This window comes from Chionomys nivalis, chromosome 7 (assembly GCF_950005125.1).
Source record: "Chionomys nivalis chromosome 7, mChiNiv1.1, whole genome shotgun sequence".
NCBI classification, from domain to species: domain Eukaryota; kingdom Metazoa; phylum Chordata; class Mammalia; order Rodentia; family Cricetidae; genus Chionomys; species Chionomys nivalis.
Window position 1 is genome coordinate 64514813 of NC_080092.1, and position 17568 is coordinate 64532380.

The window sequence follows — 17568 nt, forward strand, 5'->3', positions numbered from 1 at the left end:
CCCCAGGTTTGCTACCCGTGGTCACCTTCGAGACTTTCTGCTCTCTTCATCCTCCCCCCACTCCCGTCTTCCAAGGCACCCCAACTTTCTCCAGCTCTCTCACCTGAACCCCCGAAGCGCGGTTTCTTCTTTCTCCACTAAAGTTGAACCCGCCGCCTGTGGAAAAGCAGCCCCCCACCCCCACCCAGCCTAGGCTGCAAGCCACTTGCTTAACAAGTCCAAAGGTCAGCTAAAGTTTGGCTGATAAACAGAACCGGTAGAAAAGATTTGGAGCCCCCCCAAGGATGAGTACAATGGGCCCTGGCAAGTCCCGATCCTGGCCCAAGTCTCTGGCTCCGTTGGACTGTCCCTTAGGCTCTCCCACTCTCTCGGTTTTTCCCCCTCCCCACCACCATTTGCATCTTGCCGAAAGCCGAGCCCTTCCCACTCATTTGCATATCTTATATGGCCTAATGGTGGCGATCATGGCAAGTTAGAAGTTTTCTGACTCCTCTCGGAGGAGACTCCGGGACCCTGGGGAGTAACAGGTGTCTGGAGGCTAAAGGGTGGAGGGGTTCCAGGACTTAGAGTTCTCTTGTAAAACTCCCCTCCACCCTCCTCTCTCACACCCACCCATCCCCTCACCCCCTTCTTTTTCCGTCCTTGGAAAATGGTGTCCAAGCTCACGTCGCTCCAACAAGAACTCTTGAGCGCATTGCTGAGCTCTGGAGTCACCAAGGAAGTACTGGTCCAGGCCTTAGAGGAGTTACTGCCGTCCCCGAACTTCGGGGTGAAACTGGAGACGCTGCCTCTGTCCCCCGGGAGCGGGACGGATCTCGACACCAAACCGGTTTTCCATACTCTCACCAATGGCCACGCCAAGGGCCGCTTGTCTGGGGACGAGTGCTCGGAGGACGGGGACGACTATGACACTCCTCCCATCCTCAAGGAACTGCAGGCACTCAACACCGAAGAGGCCGCGGAGCAGCGGGCCGAGGTGGACCGGATGCTCAGGTAGGCAGCAAGCGAGGTGCTGGGTACGCCCGGACCACCCCTAACCCTGTGGGTCCATGGGGTCAGTCCCCTGCCCCGCACTGGAGGCGGAGGCGTGTGGTGCAGACTGTTCTCCCGCAAGCCCCTTTCCCATGGGAAAAAAATCCCCCGGGGGTGCTTCGCTTCTCTGAGAACAATTGAACTAGTTCCTCAACCGGCTGACCTGCAATCCGATGGAGGCTTCATCTGCCTCCACCTAGTTGGGCGCCCGGAACTCAAGCACCTTGTTGGTGGTACCCAAGTGCGAGAACCGAAGGTGCAGAATCTTAAACCTCACAGGACTAAAGACAGCTGTGATTCTCCTAGGACCTCAGACTTGCACCCCCACGCACTTCCAAAACTTCGAGCCACACATTTCTCCCAGAGACTTAAAGCTCTCTGCAGAGACGATCTGGCAGCACTGGCGGCTGAGGCCTCGGAGGCAAGTTCTTTGAGTCCCTGCTTCTGCAGCGCCAGTGCGAGCTGCAGCTTTAGAATTGTAAAGGGGAAAGTTTGCTGTAGGGTCACGATTGACCCTTGCGGGCCAAAAGAAACCACGAATAATGAAAGGAAGAGAGCGAATGTGTGGGATACGTGGTCCTAAGACACCCCTGCCCCACTTTGTAGAGAACCTTGTCCCAATCTGAGAAAGGTGGGTGTGTACGTATAGCACCCCGGCTATCCTGGCGGGGGGGGATCCGGGGACTGGCTGCTGTCTCTCCGGTGGCTGGGATCACTTGCCGGTCCTCTCGCCCTGTCCTACACTTTGACAGCTAGTTACTAATTATCTAAGGAGCCGAGTGATTCCCTTAGGCCACACGTTGTTTGGGAGCCACTTGGCTTCAGAAAGGAGCCCCTCGCGTGGTGGCCCCTGACTCTTAAACCCCTCGGCTTCGAAATTTCAGAGGGAGTCCCGAGTGAATGCGACCATTAGCGGCTGGGCTCCCTCTCCCGCAGAGCAGGTTGGAGTGGTGACCTTGCATTTGAATTTGCGCTTTGGGTACCTGACCACTTGCCCTCTAGCCAAGGCAATCTGGAGGACTTGTAGTTTTGTTTTGTTTTTTAATCCCCTAAAATGTTTTTTGCTCTAATTCACAAGCTTGGGAAACATGTGGCGGTGATTTCTCTCCGGTCGGATTTAGGGGCCTGGATGGTATCCGGTGTAGAGGGTACCCCCGAGCGTCTGGGGCGGTAGGGTGCCAGGGAAGTTGTCCAGGGCCTGGCTCACCTAACCAGCATCCCGTCGCCCGCCCCCCTGGGGCCTAGGCCCTTCCTCCTGGCCTCCTGGAGGCCCAGGGCCGCAGTCTAGTTTGCCTCGGAGCCGACCTAGGGAAGCAGGAGAGGCCTAGTGAGCCTCTGTACTGTGGTCCCCACGCTGTGCTGGACACAGCGGAGATGTAACATAAACTGCAGCACGTGGAGTTGGGGTGTTATTAATTTATTCCTATAAATCATCAACAGAAAGTACACAAAGACCGTGATTAGGTTGAAAAGAGAGGCGGGTTATTCATTGGTGAAGTTGTAAACTCGGCTTAGAAAAGGAAGAAAATCAAAACGCAGGAGGGGGTGCTCGCGGGGCGCTGGCACGGCACACGCACTGCACCGCGGGGCGCGCCCCCAGGTCCCTGTGCTACTCCGGGAAGCCAATACCCGCAAGGCCCGTGCAGGTCGGAGGTCTTAGGACCTGGGCCTTCTTCCCTCCCCCAAGCTGGTAGGGAGCAGACAGAGGGGAGCCCAGACTCTAACTGGGGTGAGGACCCAGGACACACCGGGAGGTTTTTGTCCCTTTCACAAGCTGGTGCCGCCTTCCCTCCCCTGGGCCTCCTGGAGCTTCCGACTTTATTAAAGTAATTTTTCAAGAAATTGTTAGCGGCTTCCAGGTCACTGCATAGCCGACTTCAGGGTACCAGGCATTCTCTAGCCCCCACCCCCACCCCCATCCTACTTGTTCCCCTGTAAGTCAGAAAGAAAAGAAAGGTGTGCGGGGGGAGGAGGGTCACTCGGTGGTGCGCTTGGACGCCTTCGGAGTTAAGCCAGAGAGGACGGTTACAAACTGCAGAGTCCTGCGGTCCCCGGGCTGCGGGCCCGGAGGCTGGTGCGTCCCTGGCACTTAGGAGAACCCGCCACCACCTAGGAAGCTGGAACCGAGGCTCCTGGCCCGTGCAGCTGCGGCCCAGGGCTTCTCTGCTCTGGGTGGGACAGCAAAGTCATTGTTGAGGAAGGAGCCAGCAGGGAGGACAGTGTGGCCACCGCGGACTGGCGTTTGACACCTGCGCTGGCTCCAAAAAAAGCCAACCTCAAATCGCGACCCAAGTTTATCCCGGTGAGGAAACTGTATTTCCCAATAACTCTTACTGGAGCTTCAGAGCTCTCTCTCCCTCAGCGAACACGCGGGGCAAACATTAAGGGGTCTGAGAGGTTAAAAAAAAAAAAAAAAAAAAAAAAGGTGTAACTACGCCATCTTACCCTCAATTCAAATCTTTTAATTCCGGGCCTGAAGGTTTTGTCTCAATGGTTTTTGTGTTGGTTTTGTTTTGTTTCTTTCCTAATCGTCTCATTGTTGAGTTAATGCCCCTCTTTTCAAAGAACCGATCACACATAGAACATAACACTCGTTCGCTAGGTTTCATAGGCGCGCAGAATAACAGGTAATGCGGTTAAACAAAGGAAAACAGCCCAAATGATCTGTTAAAGCGATACACTATTAACTTTTAAACCCAAATACTGTTTTCTATAATTTTTAAAGCTATTGTTCGTACCTGTTAGAAATGTTTTTCCACTCTAAAAATATTTTCGGAAATGTTCCCCAGCAACGAGCGTTTAGACGATCGCTGGTATTTACGTGGTTATGTCTAAAATGTTGATTGCCGTGTTTTTCTCTGGCTCGCGGTGAATTCTCCAGGTATGACACTGGAACGGACGTATTTCCTCTTCTTTCGTTCTTGTTACTTCACTATGTTGTTTTACTTTATGTGCCTTTATAAATGCTTGAGAAATTTCTTAACTTACGTATAATTAATATGGAAGTTCACATTTCTCAAAAACATCTCTTTTAAAGCCTGACTTGTCACGAATCCAATAGTCAAGACTCGCTAAAATATCACCATTCAAATGCCTGTAAAATATCTCCCTTGGTTGCTGGAGATTTTTTAATATATTAAATAAATTAATTGATTTTACAGGAACTATTGAAAAATCATTGTTTTTAGCACAGGTGCCTAATTTGGTCTCAGTTTTAATACCACCTTTTATTGTTTCATTTGAACCCAATTTTCTCTTTTTTTTTTCAGGTCCTATTAAGCTAACATATATATGTATTTATATCAGCAGTGCAGGATTGTTTTTGTAACTGCATTAAATAAATTATACAAATGCTTGTATTGTTCCTTTAATACTTTCGATCTGTAACCTCTGTTTTGCTTAGTCTCTTACTTTAAATGACAGTTCTGGTTCTGAGTATTCCATCTAACAAGCCAGAAAAAGGAACAATGAAGTTGGAAACATTGTAAATTAAAAAGCCTAGAAGACATCCCTGGCCTTGTTTATGACAAACTGTGCCTGTGGATATGAGACATGAGAAGCCTGACTACATTCTCAGTGCAAACTTGAAATCCCCAGAACTGTCACCTCCCTGGTGGCCTTTCCATATCAGAGAGGTGCAATCACCCAGGCAAATGGAGCATTAATGTCTTACTCTCAAACTAAAATTATTCTTCCTTAGTAGGATTTATTTGGGAGGCAGGACTGTGGATAACTAAAAAAACAAAACAACAAAACAAAACAAAAACAACAGCAACAAACTACCCGCTTTGCAGGTGCCCTGATTCTTCAGCCAGAGGGAGCGTGGTCATTATTTTTGAGAACATGTTTTTTTAAAAAGCTCCAAAAGCAATATAATATTTGACTACAAAAGGAATTACAACTATACAAATGTTTATCTCAGTTTGAGGTTTGAGGGAGGTTTCTAAACACATCAAACAAAAAAAAATTTTTTTTAACATCCAGTCACTCTTTAAAAGACTCTTTGCATCCCAGGAGATGGACATACAAGCCCACCCCTCTTTTGACAGAATGGGTTTCCTTTGGAGAAGGAGGGGGGAAAAGCACTGGAGAGGTTTAGACTGAAGTAGGGGTAGTGGATTGAAAAACTGATTTGGCTCCGTGTAGAACCAGCTTAGCCAACTCGGGCCCTAGGCACCTCTTCTTTCCTGTAGGACTCTTGTTTTTTAAGTCTCTTGAAAAAGCCAAAGAAAGCAGAATAAAGTCAGAGCCTTTTCTTCCAGGGCATGGAGGGTGGGGAGTGTCATGGCGTGGGGGTGACCTTCAAGATGAGTCTTCTTCTGTGCCTCTCTCAGAAGGAAAAGCTATGTCTTCTCTCCCGTTTTGTTTTGTTTTAGCCATACACCTCTCTCAAGGTTGGAGTTTGGACAGGTGGAGAGAGATGTTAGGATGAGTTTTGTACCTAGCAGGTGAATATTTTTCCCTGAGCATTTCCCATCAGCACCCTAATCGTCTGTGTATCTGTCTAGTGAGGACCCTTGGAGAGCTGCCAAGATGATCAAGGGCTACATGCAGCAACACAACATCCCCCAGAGGGAGGTGGTTGATGTCACAGGCCTGAACCAATCCCACCTCTCGCAGCACCTCAACAAGGGCACCCCCATGAAGACCCAGAAGCGAGCTGCCCTATACACCTGGTACGTCAGAAAGCAACGGGAGATCCTTCGACGTAAGTGATTTAAACCTAACTCTGCCTCAACCTGCAGTGACTGTTGTCCTCACTCTGACCCCGTGGGCTGCCTCAGTTTCCCCTCCATCAAGAAGGCCTTTAAAAGTAGTTGACAAATAGAAGAAGCTGAAAGGCAGATGTGACCTTACAGTAACATCTGCACAGTGGGTTATCTTGCATCGTTTCTTTCCCACACAGCCCCTTGCTACACAGCTCATTGCACTGAAAATCCCTTAAGTGTAGGCAGTGGACCCTGAATGTTTTTAGTTCTTTCCAGCATCCATTTCTTTGTCTCTGGTTGGCATATGACCACTGGTCTGAGTTACCAAAGAAGACATTACATAGTGGTCAACAATATTGATCACCATTACTATTGTTTTCCTCCCCTCTGGAAAAAGGATAAACAACTAAAGATTTGTATAGATAATCAGAACCTGATCCTGATCCTAGGAAGTGGGGGTGGGGTGGCGGAAGTGGAGCGCTAAGTCCAGAAACAATCTAAAGTACGTACCCACTTTTACCAAGATTGGAATTTGGGCTCAGCTGTGAGGGACTCCATCTGGTGAAGACAGCCTTTCTGTGTGAAGCAGAACACAGTTTACGTGTCTGCACTTGAAATTCTGACCCACCAGGGTTTTTTTTTTTTTTTTACATAGTTAATTTTAATTAAATATTTTTAGTTGGGAAGAAATTATTAAAGAAAAATAAAAAAGCGATTCTCATTTTGTAGCAAATTGCCCACATAATCCACACCCACACTATATTTTGTGTGTTGTACCAACAGGTTATCCCACTTACACTCCATGCAACTACCAAATTTTCCAGATTATCTCTGAAATGCTACTACCCCCTAAAACTCAGATTTTGTTCAGATATCATCAGTTACCCCAATAATAATGTTTATAGAGATTATCTGGTGCAGAGTGGCTCATGGTGGTTTGCTGATCCAATTCTCATCACTTCAGGGGTTTTGTTTTTGCTTGGCATTTTGTTTTAGGTTTTTGTTTGTTTGTTTGTTTTTGTGTTTTTAAGCAGGGTTTTTCTGTGTAGCCCTGGCTGTCCTGGAACTTACTCTGTAGATTAGGCTGGCCTTGAACTCAGAAATCCACCTGCCTTTGCTCCCGAGTGCTGGGATCAAAGGCGTACACTACTATGCCATATTTATTTCAGTTACTAACCCAAAATTCCCTTTCTATCCCAAAGCCCTTCTACCTAAGAATGCTGAGAATCTTGGGTCTTTCAGTTGAGGGAGTTTAAACCTTGAGCTATTTTTTATTTGGGGAGATCATATATAGCCATTCTACTTGAATTATTAGAAGCCAGTCCAGGGGGCTTGAGAGATGGCTCAGAGGGTAAGAGCGCTGGCTGCTCTTCCAGAAGTCCCGAGTTCAATTCCCAGCAACCACATGGTGGCTCACAACCATCTGTAATGAGACCTGGTGCCTTCCTTGACAGCAGTACATTGTATGCTTAGAAGCCAGTCCATTCTATAGAAGAGTTTCAGCTGCCAGTGCCACCCAGCAACTCATTCTTTCCCTATCACTGCCCAACCACCACCACTGCCATCCCCATCTCACTCTCCCCCCACCCTCCCTGGGCTATGCCCCGCCCCCTCCCCCCCAGGCTATGAGCCTCTGTGTCTTTGCCAACATGTTCCTCACCATCATTTTCTGGGTAAGAATTTTTTCCCCTGTTGCTGCACAGTTGCTTTTCAAATTGCTCTTGGATTTGTTTTTGTTTTGTTTTTTTTCCTAGAAACTGCTCCAAAATGATCATGTCTGTGTTTATTGTGCTAGTATCTGTGGGCAGAAGGGCCATCGGTGGGAGGAAAGGTTTGGGGCACTTGTCTCCTCTCCGACTGAGGTTAACGTTGTATGGACAGAGTAGAGGTGGCTGTGAAGCTGCCTGCTGCACAGAGGACCCAGTCCTTTAAAGTGCAGGTTGACCCCTCTCTGTATGGGTGTTATTTAAGGAATTGACCTCCTGACATGAAGCAGCTCTTCAGTTCCTGCATGGCCCCGTTTTCAGGAGCCATGGTCGCCAAAGGCCACACAGCCCTGGTACTGGTTTAGCAGTCAGGATGGTATTCACTAATCTCCCCCAGGATAGACAGGTTGACATAGAAGACACTGAACCATCTAACAAGACGGAAATTCCAGGAAGAGTCTCAGGATGCTCAAGAAGAGGACACTGACCAAGAGGATGGCTGCCAGCAAGGGACATTTTTATTCAGTGTTATTGTTGTTTTGGGGTTTAAAGTTACAGGAGATAGGACTTAAGGGCTTATTCCTCAATTATCATACGCACACCTTGTCATGTCCCGAGCACTATGCTAGGCTCTAGGGTATACAGGTCCTTGTCTCCAGGGACTCATACTTCCCTGAAGGAGTTGAGAAGCTTGAGCAATTAGTGGCAGCTTCTCTCCAAGTGCTCTTTAAACGGCATGCGCTGGGCTGCAGAGTGACTGCAAGATCACCTGGAGAAATCCCAGAGGACTTACTGGAGGAGGCAGCATTTGTCTCACGTCTTAAAGGATAAAAAGACACACCAGCATGGGTCAAAAATTGAAGAGATAAATAAAATAAAGACCAAATGAATGGACTGAGTGGAAAGAGAAAGAGGAGATGGAACTAAGACGATGCATGAACATTTCATGAAGAGCCAGACTAATAGACGGTGTCGTTCACGGGCTTTCTCTATACGTGGAGAACTTTCTGGACTAGCTCCCCAGTCTAGGATGAGTCTGCCAGAGCAACCGTTCCAGTGTCGTTTTAATGGGCATCAAACGTTTTCTATTCCATTTCATTTGAAATGAAGCAGAGAGGCATTGATGGTAGCTGGAGGTGCCTGTGAGGGTCTAGCTCTTCAAACACTGAGTGCGGCCAGGTCCCTGAGGCCTGGAGGCCCTGACTGGCTCACAGATGTTCTGGGTTCAGACCCTGTGTAAGCTGCTGTCTCCCAAAAGAGCAGCCTCATACTGCAGGCTGTGTGCAACAAAAGCCTCCTCCGCCTAAGTGAGATTTAGGGAGCTCGGGATATTGCTATTTGGGTGATTCACAAGCTAGTAGCTAGGAACAGGAGAGCACCCTAGGCTCGTGTGACTTAACCACTCTGAACTTGAGTTTTTTTTATCTGCTGTTGGAAATAATGACACTTCCCCCATAGCAAGGCTACGAGAATTAGGTGAAGGGTTATACGTACAGGGTGTTGAACCGCAGAGACAGCCCACTTCCTGTGAACTGTAGTGACATCTGTTCATTTCAGATGAAAGAAATCTCAAGTGATTCCCAGACACTTGGGGTTTCCTCACTGGCCTTGGCCATTCCTCACAGGGGACTCTACAGATGTGGTGTGGGGCCATGGGGAGCAGGGGAGACATTAACTGGTCCCCTCCCCGGCTTCACAGGGGACTTCTGTGTCCACCTTCACTCTCAAGTGACAGCACAGAGAGAGCTGCTGTGAAGACAAAGTGACGAAAACACCTGTAAACTGGCTGTGGGAGGAGTTACCATTCTCCCACATCATCCCAGGGAAGCTGATAACATTCTACTTTTACATTTAGCAGAGGCTGCTTCTGGTTTCTAAAAACACAGTGGGTGCCAGGTGGTGGTGGCGCATGCCTTTAACCGCAGCACTCAGGAGGCAGAGGCAGGCGGATCTCTGTGAGTTCGAGGCCAACCTGGTCTACAAGAACTAGTTCCAGGACAGGCTCCAAAACTACAGAGAAACCCTGTCTTGAAAAACCAAAAAGAGGGGGCTGGAGAGATGGCTCAGAGGTTAAGAGCGTTGCCTGCTCTTCCAAAGGTTCTGAGTTCAATTCCCAGCAACCACATGGTGGCTCACAACCATCTGTAATGAGGTCTGGTGCCCTCTTCTGGCCTGCAGGCATACACACAGACAGAATATTGTATACATAATAAATAAATAAATGTAAAAAAAAAATCTGCCCAGATGGACATGGTTTAAAAAAAAAAAGAAAAAGAAAAACCAAAAAGAAAAAGAAAAAAAGAAAAAAAAAAAAACACAGTGGGCATCAGTGCAAACAGAGCCCTAAGGTGACTCAAGGACCATCTCAAATCAAAGTCTCCAGTGAGTGACAAAGGCCATCCATTCACCTAGGAGGCTGCTTTTGAATTGGCCACTGGCTAAATAAACGCATCCCCACCTGCAGCAGGGATCCTAAGTTCAGGCTGGGAAGAAGCCCATCACTTCCTTGAAAAGGGCCAAAATAGGAGGATAGCCCACGACAGGTCATGAAACCGCAGGTAGCAGACTGAGGACACTAGTGAGGCTCGTGGAGGCTCGAGCAGCATAGCAAGTAGCACAGATCTGTGAGCCCGTTTTCTGAGATTATGGCACACCCAGAAGCTCTGGAGGTTGTGGCTGGACGCTCGGAATTATGAGTGACTCTGGGAACTGAGAAAGGAAACACCCAGGTCCAGAGCATGGGGTACAAGTGTCGCGGTGAACCGGCCAGGTGAAGCAGTGAATGGATGCTTAAAAGAAATCCCACACTAGCTCAGAACTGAGAGATAGTTATTTATTTAGGGGTAAACTCACAAATCAGGATTCTCTGCTTGAACGGTGGATGGAGATCGAATCCAAACAATCTGAACAAGCAATGGGCGAAAAGGAGCAAGGGGAAGGAGAAAAAGGGAGGGACACAGGTTCTGCGTCTGCTGTATAGTATAAGAGGCCACGCCCCAGTAGGCAGGTAATTACAAGCTTCAGGTCTTCCTACAGCATCTCCCCCTTTTGTTTAAATAAGAGAGTACTATGCCTAATACAAAATTATATACAATAAAAATAGATATCCTATTCTAACTAACTTAATTCTTGTATAATAAATAACTTGGCCAAGCCATGAAAGGAAAGTAACTACAATTATCTAGTCTTCAACCTCATTGAAGATCCAAGAAGGGAAACAATATTACTTGAGTAAGCAGGAAGTGTAATCAAGCAACTTCCAAAATGTGCAACAATTGACAGAGACAACTGGCTACCTGGGCAATCACCCAAAGTCTCATTTGCAATGTTGAAGCAACCAACTTTGGCTAAGGCCTAGAATAACTGACGGACCATTTTCAAAGGCAAGAAATCTTTCAAAATCATCTTACCTGTGTTGGCAAGATTTGACAGTCTTGCTTATCCATTTCCGGATACTATATATCTTGTCAGTGGTTGAGGCATGATTATTTCTTTGCCCAAAGGCAAGTTTTTTCCAAGAGGAAAACAAGCTCCGAGTGTCTTCAGTGTTCAACATTCTCTCTGGAATAGATCAGTGCTGCCAGGAGCAATTGTGTCTCACTTCAACAGAACTCTAAGTTATTTAAATGCCATTTTGTACAGCTCTTTGAAGTGGTTGAAGATTATCTATGCAGAATATAATCTCTATGTATCTAAAGAACCTGATTAGTCTAACTATAAGTATGACAAACATAGATGACTATTGATCTGTAATTCTTAATATTTATATAACTTAAAGACTAAGATAATAAACAACTGTGCAGTAAATGAGGACAATGACCTCCAAATGTAAACAGCATGCAGGGACTGGGAAATGATTTTGTTATATATCCAGTGCTTCTGCGAACCCTGCTTCATGCAAATAGGAGGTAGAAGACAACATAGTTCCCTTCTTAATAAAGTGGATATCAAACCTATAGGCCAGGCTCTCCTCCACTGCTCATTCATTCTGTGAAGACGGATTGAAGGTTGCTCTGCCGGGGCCTGGAAAGTAGCAGCTAGGTATTTCCTTCACCCTTCTCCAGCCCCGTCAGCATCACCCGTACAAAGCTCCTCTGTTCCGGACTCTGCACTTTCATCTTTCAAATTATGTGGGCTGATCTCAAGCCATCTCCCTCATTAAAGGTTTCCTGGGACACACACATACATGACACACATATCACATGCATACCACATACATACACACACGCACACATATAGAATATATACCTCATAAAACACATATGCACACACTATTGCCTTTGCAACCATACTAGAAGTCTAAGAAACATATTCTCTTGCAAATACAAAGCTCCATTTTTATTTCAAAGCATGATTTTCAAAGAACCTAACATTGGAATGCAGGTGCCCAGGAAAGAGGAGCCTAACGTTAGAATTCAGGTGCCCAGGAGAGAGGAAGGGTAAAGGGCAGGAGGGCTACACATTGCCTCTAAACATGGTAGATAAGTGTAAATTACACCTTTGAACAATTTCCTCTGGGCTGAGACTTGATTGGGCTTATCCCCTTGACATCAAAACACAAGCATTCAGAACCAGGCAATGGTTATTATACACATTTTCAATCCCAGCACTTGGGAAGCAGAGGCAGGCAGATCTCTGAATTCGAGGTTAGCCAAATCTACAGAGTAAGTACCAGGACAGCCAGGGATACACAGAGAAAGTCTCTCTCTCAAAAAAAAAAAAAAAAAGAATCAATTGATCAATCAATCAACCAATAAAAATACAAGCATTCAGGACTCAGAGTATCTTAATGTCAGAAGGTCAATGAGTCAAAGGAAAATAATTAATTTTCTCAAAATACTGACTTGGTGGTATCTAAGCTCTGTCCAAGAAAGGAAAGGGTGACTTTGCTGGGGACACAGGATGTGCCCAGAGGAGCCTGCCACAAGGCGTCCCCTTTCTATCCCCACATGAAATTAGAGCAGATCGTGAAGCTTAAGGGAGAGGAATCAAGGGTCCATTGGTTCATCCGTGTCTGTGTCTGTCTGTCTACCTGTCTGTGGAGTGAAGGCTACAGGCTCTATCAAATCTACTCCTTTCTCTTTTCAGAGTTCAACCAGACAGTCCAGAGCTCTGGAAATATGACAGACAAAAGCAGTCAGGATCAGCTGCTGTTTCTCTTTCCAGAGTTCAGTCAACAGAACCAGGGGCCTGGGCAGTCCGAGGACGCCTGCTCTGAGCCCGCCAACAAGAAGATGCGCCGTAACCGGTTCAAATGGGGGCCCGCATCCCAGCAAATTTTGTACCAGGCCTACGACCGGCAAAAGAATCCCAGCAAGGAGGAGAGGGAGGCCTTAGTGGAGGAATGTAACAGGTAATATTAGGCTCCCTCTTGAGCAATTGGGAAGGTTCATCTCCCTTGGTCCTGTGACAACCGTTGAGACACTGGTTATCCAGCTAAGTGTGGCTAAATCAGGGTCTCCCCAAGTGTGTTCTACAGAATCCCAAATTCAGTAAGTAGGTTTGAGACACATCACAGGAGTATTTCTTCAGGAGCCACGGCTTATTTTACTATATTACTAGCTCTGAGGAGCCCAGCACTCGGGAGGCAGAGGCAGGCCTGGTCTACAAGAGTTAGTTCCAGGACAGACTCCAAAGCTACAGAGAAACCCTGTCTCGAACGCCCCTCCCCCCAAAAATCTCTGAGGAGGATTGGCAAGATGGCTCAGAGGGTTAAGGCATTTGCTGCCAAACCTGACTGCCTGAGTTTAATGAATCCACATGGTGGAGAGAGAACCAAATCTTGCAAATTGTCCCTAAACCCCCACCCTGCACACGCATGTGCACACACACACACACAAATGAATATTTAAAAAAGAAAGAAAGATCCAAGATGCCCTGCATTTACGGAGCCTGCACAGCATTGTTGCTTGTCAATCATGAAGTCTCACTTCTGTGAAATACTAAATTATTATTCCCACAAGTGATTATTTTAGGGCAGATATTCTAAAATTTCTGCTGGAGAGATGAGTTTCCACTCCATACAGGCAACACCAAACTGTCCCTTAGCTCTGGCCTCCACTAACTATAGCCCCATATGACTGGAAAAAAACCCGGGGCCTGGCACAGTTTTTACGAAAATGATTGGCAAAAAAATGGCCCACCCCTGGAATCCCAGCACTCAGGAGGCTAAGGGAGGAGGTTGGAGAGTCTGAGGCCCCTCTGAACTTCAAGTGAGACCCTGTCTCAAGCAACCAGTTAAGGAAATTTAGCGGGAGAGAAAGAATTGGTTGGATCTCTTTGGTTGGTTCTGTCTACACTGACTGGACAGACTCCTTTCTGTGTCTTAACTGTGTATCATTTTTTTTTTTAAAGCAAACACTAGAAATCCTCGGAGAACACTTTTGGCTTCCTCCTTTCTCTGTTCTCTTTCATTCCCATTTTGACTCTCTAGAACATTTGCTCCCTGCTCTGGCAGAGGCCTGGGGAGCTTTGGCTATGCCTCTTAGCCGAGCAGCCTTGGCAGTAAAAACACAGAGCCAGGGAAGCCGAATGGGGAAGCAGCCTGGGTTTGACATAAGGTCTTCCACTGAGTGGTGTCCAAGAGCAAAGCCCACAGTGGGCTGGGGGTTTCGTTGGTGCTCACAAGCAGAGACCTGCCCTCTCTGGTTACCTCCTTAATGACCCTGCCCCTCTCCGCTTCTCTTTGCCCCAGAGTATGGATGTGGAATCCGGATTCCCTGCACCCTTTGGGGGAGTATCCAAATCCCCAGAGCCCAGATGCCTCTTACAGTGCCTGGAAGAGACTCAGAGTCAGCCTTACTGAGGCAGTAAGGGAGGTGTCAGGAGGCTGATCACCAGGCCATCTGTTGAAATTGCTGATCTTTGGCTTGCCCTCACGTAATTGGAACCACATAGGGTCCTATGCTTGGCCTTCTAGGTAGCATAGCTTACTCAAGACCTGCTCTAAAGCTTCCCTCCAGCCCTCTTAGATACTGTGAGGATGGCCTTTCTCAGGACAGACCACTAGCCCCCACTGACCTTCAGCCTCTACTGTGACTGTGTATTTGGGGCCCACCCAGCACATGCAATTATTCCAGCCACCCTCACTCACCATCCCCCGGCCCCGTTCTTTGCAGGGCAGAATGTTTGCAACGAGGGGTCTCCCCGTCCAAAGCCCATGGCCTAGGCTCCAACTTGGTCACAGAGGTCCGTGTCTACAACTGGTTTGCAAACCGCCGGAAGGAAGAAGCATTCCGGCAGAAGCTGGCCATGGACGCCTATAGTTCCAACCAGACGCACAACCTGAACCCCCTGCTCACTCACAGCTCCCCTCACCACCAGCCCAGCTCCTCTCCTCCCAACAAGCTGTCAGGTGAGTAGAGACCTGTGCTTCTCACTGTCTCGGAACTGACTGTCGCTGTCCTCGCTGGAGGGGCAGATACTCTGAGATGACCACAGATCTGCTTTCCTCCCATTGCTAGAACATTCTCATGAGAGAGTACGTGCCTTTGGTCAGGTTTCCTCCCACTTCTTGCTCAGCCACTTGGCCCTCAAGGAGCCCTTTGCCCTTTTCTTCTCTGTCTTCATTCCCCCTGGGTGGCTGCTGACTCAGCCACACAGATTGTCCCGGGAGAAGCCTGCCTTTTGGGGTGCCAGGTCCGAGCTGCAGGCAGGGGGATGATAGTGTTGTATCACTGGTCAGTATGATGGAGAATGGCATTCTGGCCACCCTCTGCCATGCTGGGCTATATCCTATCTGGCATTCTCTGGTTTCAACAGGAGAAGTCAAGTGGCTTAGGGAAAGGTCACTCGGGTGGCAGTCTCTGCTGTGCTGAGCCAGGATTAAGATGGGGTCCATCCCTTGAGAATTTCAGTGATGAGCTGGCTAAAGAGTTTGTACCATGTTGGCCCGGATCAGAATGTCTCTGCCATGGGGTTCGAATGTGTCAAAACACAAACCTATATCCTCATGTGGAAAGAGACCCCTATATGCCAAGCACTATGCCAGCCGTGTCTTCTTCTTCTGTGCTTTATTTCTCTTAAGAAAGTTAACCAGAAATGAGGAGGTGCTTATAGATGGTTGTTTGGTACCCATATATACCCAACAGCACTGCTTCCTGATCTGAGGAAAGGCTTGAGAAAGGAAAGCCAGCCCTTGTCCCAATCTACTGTCCTCTGAAGTCCCTTCCTCCCTGCACCTGCTCAAGAGCTGGGAGCTGACCTATATATTGGGTAATCCAAATCAACAGGACAAGGTCTGAGTTAACAGCTGGGTGATATTCAGACACTTGTTCCAAGCCTACCACTTACAGGAGATACAGCCTGAGACCTGAAATTGACCAGCATAAGACTAGCTGGAGTTTCTCTAGGCCCTGCTCTGAGCACCAGGAAGGGCTCAGGTACCCCAAAAGAAAGTTGGCTTATTCAAGAGAGGCAAAAAAGCTAAGGGCAGGGAGAGGAGCAAGTTTTGGCCTGACCATGGAGTCACTTAACCCCCTTACATCAATACAAAGCAAGATTCAGCGGGTAGGTGGTGGATGGCTTAGGGCCGTATCTACTGAGCAGGGCTGGAGCTTTTGCCCACCGCAGTGATCCATGGAGCTAAATCTGGAAGCTGTGTGGGGCGTGGTTGGGGCAAGGATCATTGTTGAGAAGACAATGGCCATTGTGCTGGGACCTGTGATCTCCACACCAAAGTCAGGGAGCCGGCAAGCCAAACAAAGGCTCAGCAGCTTTCTGACAAGCTGGGGTTGTGCTGAGGTCACCACAGGGTCGCTAGCTTAGGCTCCCTCTGTATGCTGGCTGGAGAGCTAGGGCAGCTGGGCCAGGTATTAGAAGCAGTGCAGAGGTGGGGACAAAGGCAGGGAGACAGCCTCAAATGGGCATCTGAGAAGGGTATGGGCCACTGAAAATGGAGTCTCTTGGGTTGCCCCAAATTCCAGACCTTAATGAATATTATGAGAAGCATAGAACCCAGAAGGACTTCAAAGAAAGAAACAGAGGCCCAGAAAGAGATAATTTGTCTAAACTCATATGATGGTGATTAGACGTTGAATCTGCTGATTCTTGCAACATAAATATGCATTAAGTGCTAACCGGGTCCTGACAGTGTAACTGGGGCCATAGTTCGGTGGTGGAGTTTGTGACTAGCCAGTATGTTTAAATAGGGAGGAAAAGGAAGAAGCCGGGACACAGGGCCCTGCAGCCTCAGAATTTATACCCTGTAGGGAGGACCTCTCACCAACATGGAGCCTCCAGTATCAGCTTGGATTCAAGATTATCTCTGGGGGCAACATGGGCTTTTGTAGGGAGAGAAAGATCCTATAGCTGTTATGGGGGTTGGGTTCTTACAGGACACTGGGTATTTTCAGCGGCTGTTTAGGCCTTCATTTTACCTCATGGTATATCAGGGTGGTCCTTGACCACCCAGGGACTGGACTCTCTGGGTGTCATTTTAAAACGGTTCTAAGTTGGCAGGTGACGCATGTGAGGAATTCCCATGAGCTCCGAATTTCCTGTGTGTCACATGGGTGCTGGGTGTGTGTGAGGATTAAATGGGTGAACCTGTAAATAACCACCTTTCCCAGCAAACCACAGAGAGATTGCTCCTGTCACCTGGGTATAAACGAGGCAGTGGCAATAAGGGCAGGCAAAAGGAGCCTATTTTCTTCTTAATTTCACACATGGACATTAATCCTAAGAAGCAGTCAGACACGTTCTCTCCGACTGGCAGAGAAGTGACCACTGCGCTCTGCAACACTGGAATTAGAACCCTGGATGCCCTTCTGAGGCTGTCAAGATGGCTCTTAGGACTTCCCCCAGGGCTGGTGAGAAAGGAGTGCTCAAATTTGTACTGTGGAGCCTTGCTGTACCCTTTCCATAGTAAACATAGCTGACTGGAACCTAAAACTTGGAGCCAACACCCGGTATCAGCACTGGTTATCTATCTGTCTATTTATCATCAGTCATCTATCTATCTATCTATCTATCTATCTATCTATCTATCTATCTACCCATTCATCATTCATATATCATCTGTCTATCTGTCTACCATCTATCTATCTATCTATCTATCTATCTATCTATCTATCTATCTATCTATCTATCTATCTCTATATTGTTCACTTACTCTTGCTCTC

At 47.6% G+C, this 17568-nt stretch overlaps 1 protein-coding gene across 4 annotated transcripts in view; it reads left to right on the forward strand.

The window, feature by feature from the left end:
- Positions 1 to 484: 484 nt before the first annotated feature.
- Positions 485 to 17568, forward strand: part of Hnf1b (HNF1 homeobox B) — a 52415-nt gene continuing 35331 nt past the window's right edge. For 2 of the 4 annotated variants that reach the window (XM_057774931.1, XM_057774932.1), the window contains exons 1-4: positions 485 to 993; positions 5541 to 5740; positions 12536 to 12800; positions 14566 to 14801. In XM_057774931.1, the coding sequence (XP_057630914.1) occupies positions 650 to 993; positions 5541 to 5740; positions 12536 to 12800; positions 14566 to 14801 (1045 nt within the window). In that variant the 5' untranslated portion in view covers positions 485 to 649. The remainder of the gene's footprint in view (positions 994 to 5540; positions 5741 to 12535; positions 12801 to 14565; positions 14802 to 17568) is intronic. The other 2 variants (XM_057774933.1, XM_057774934.1) reach the window with 1 other exon arrangement.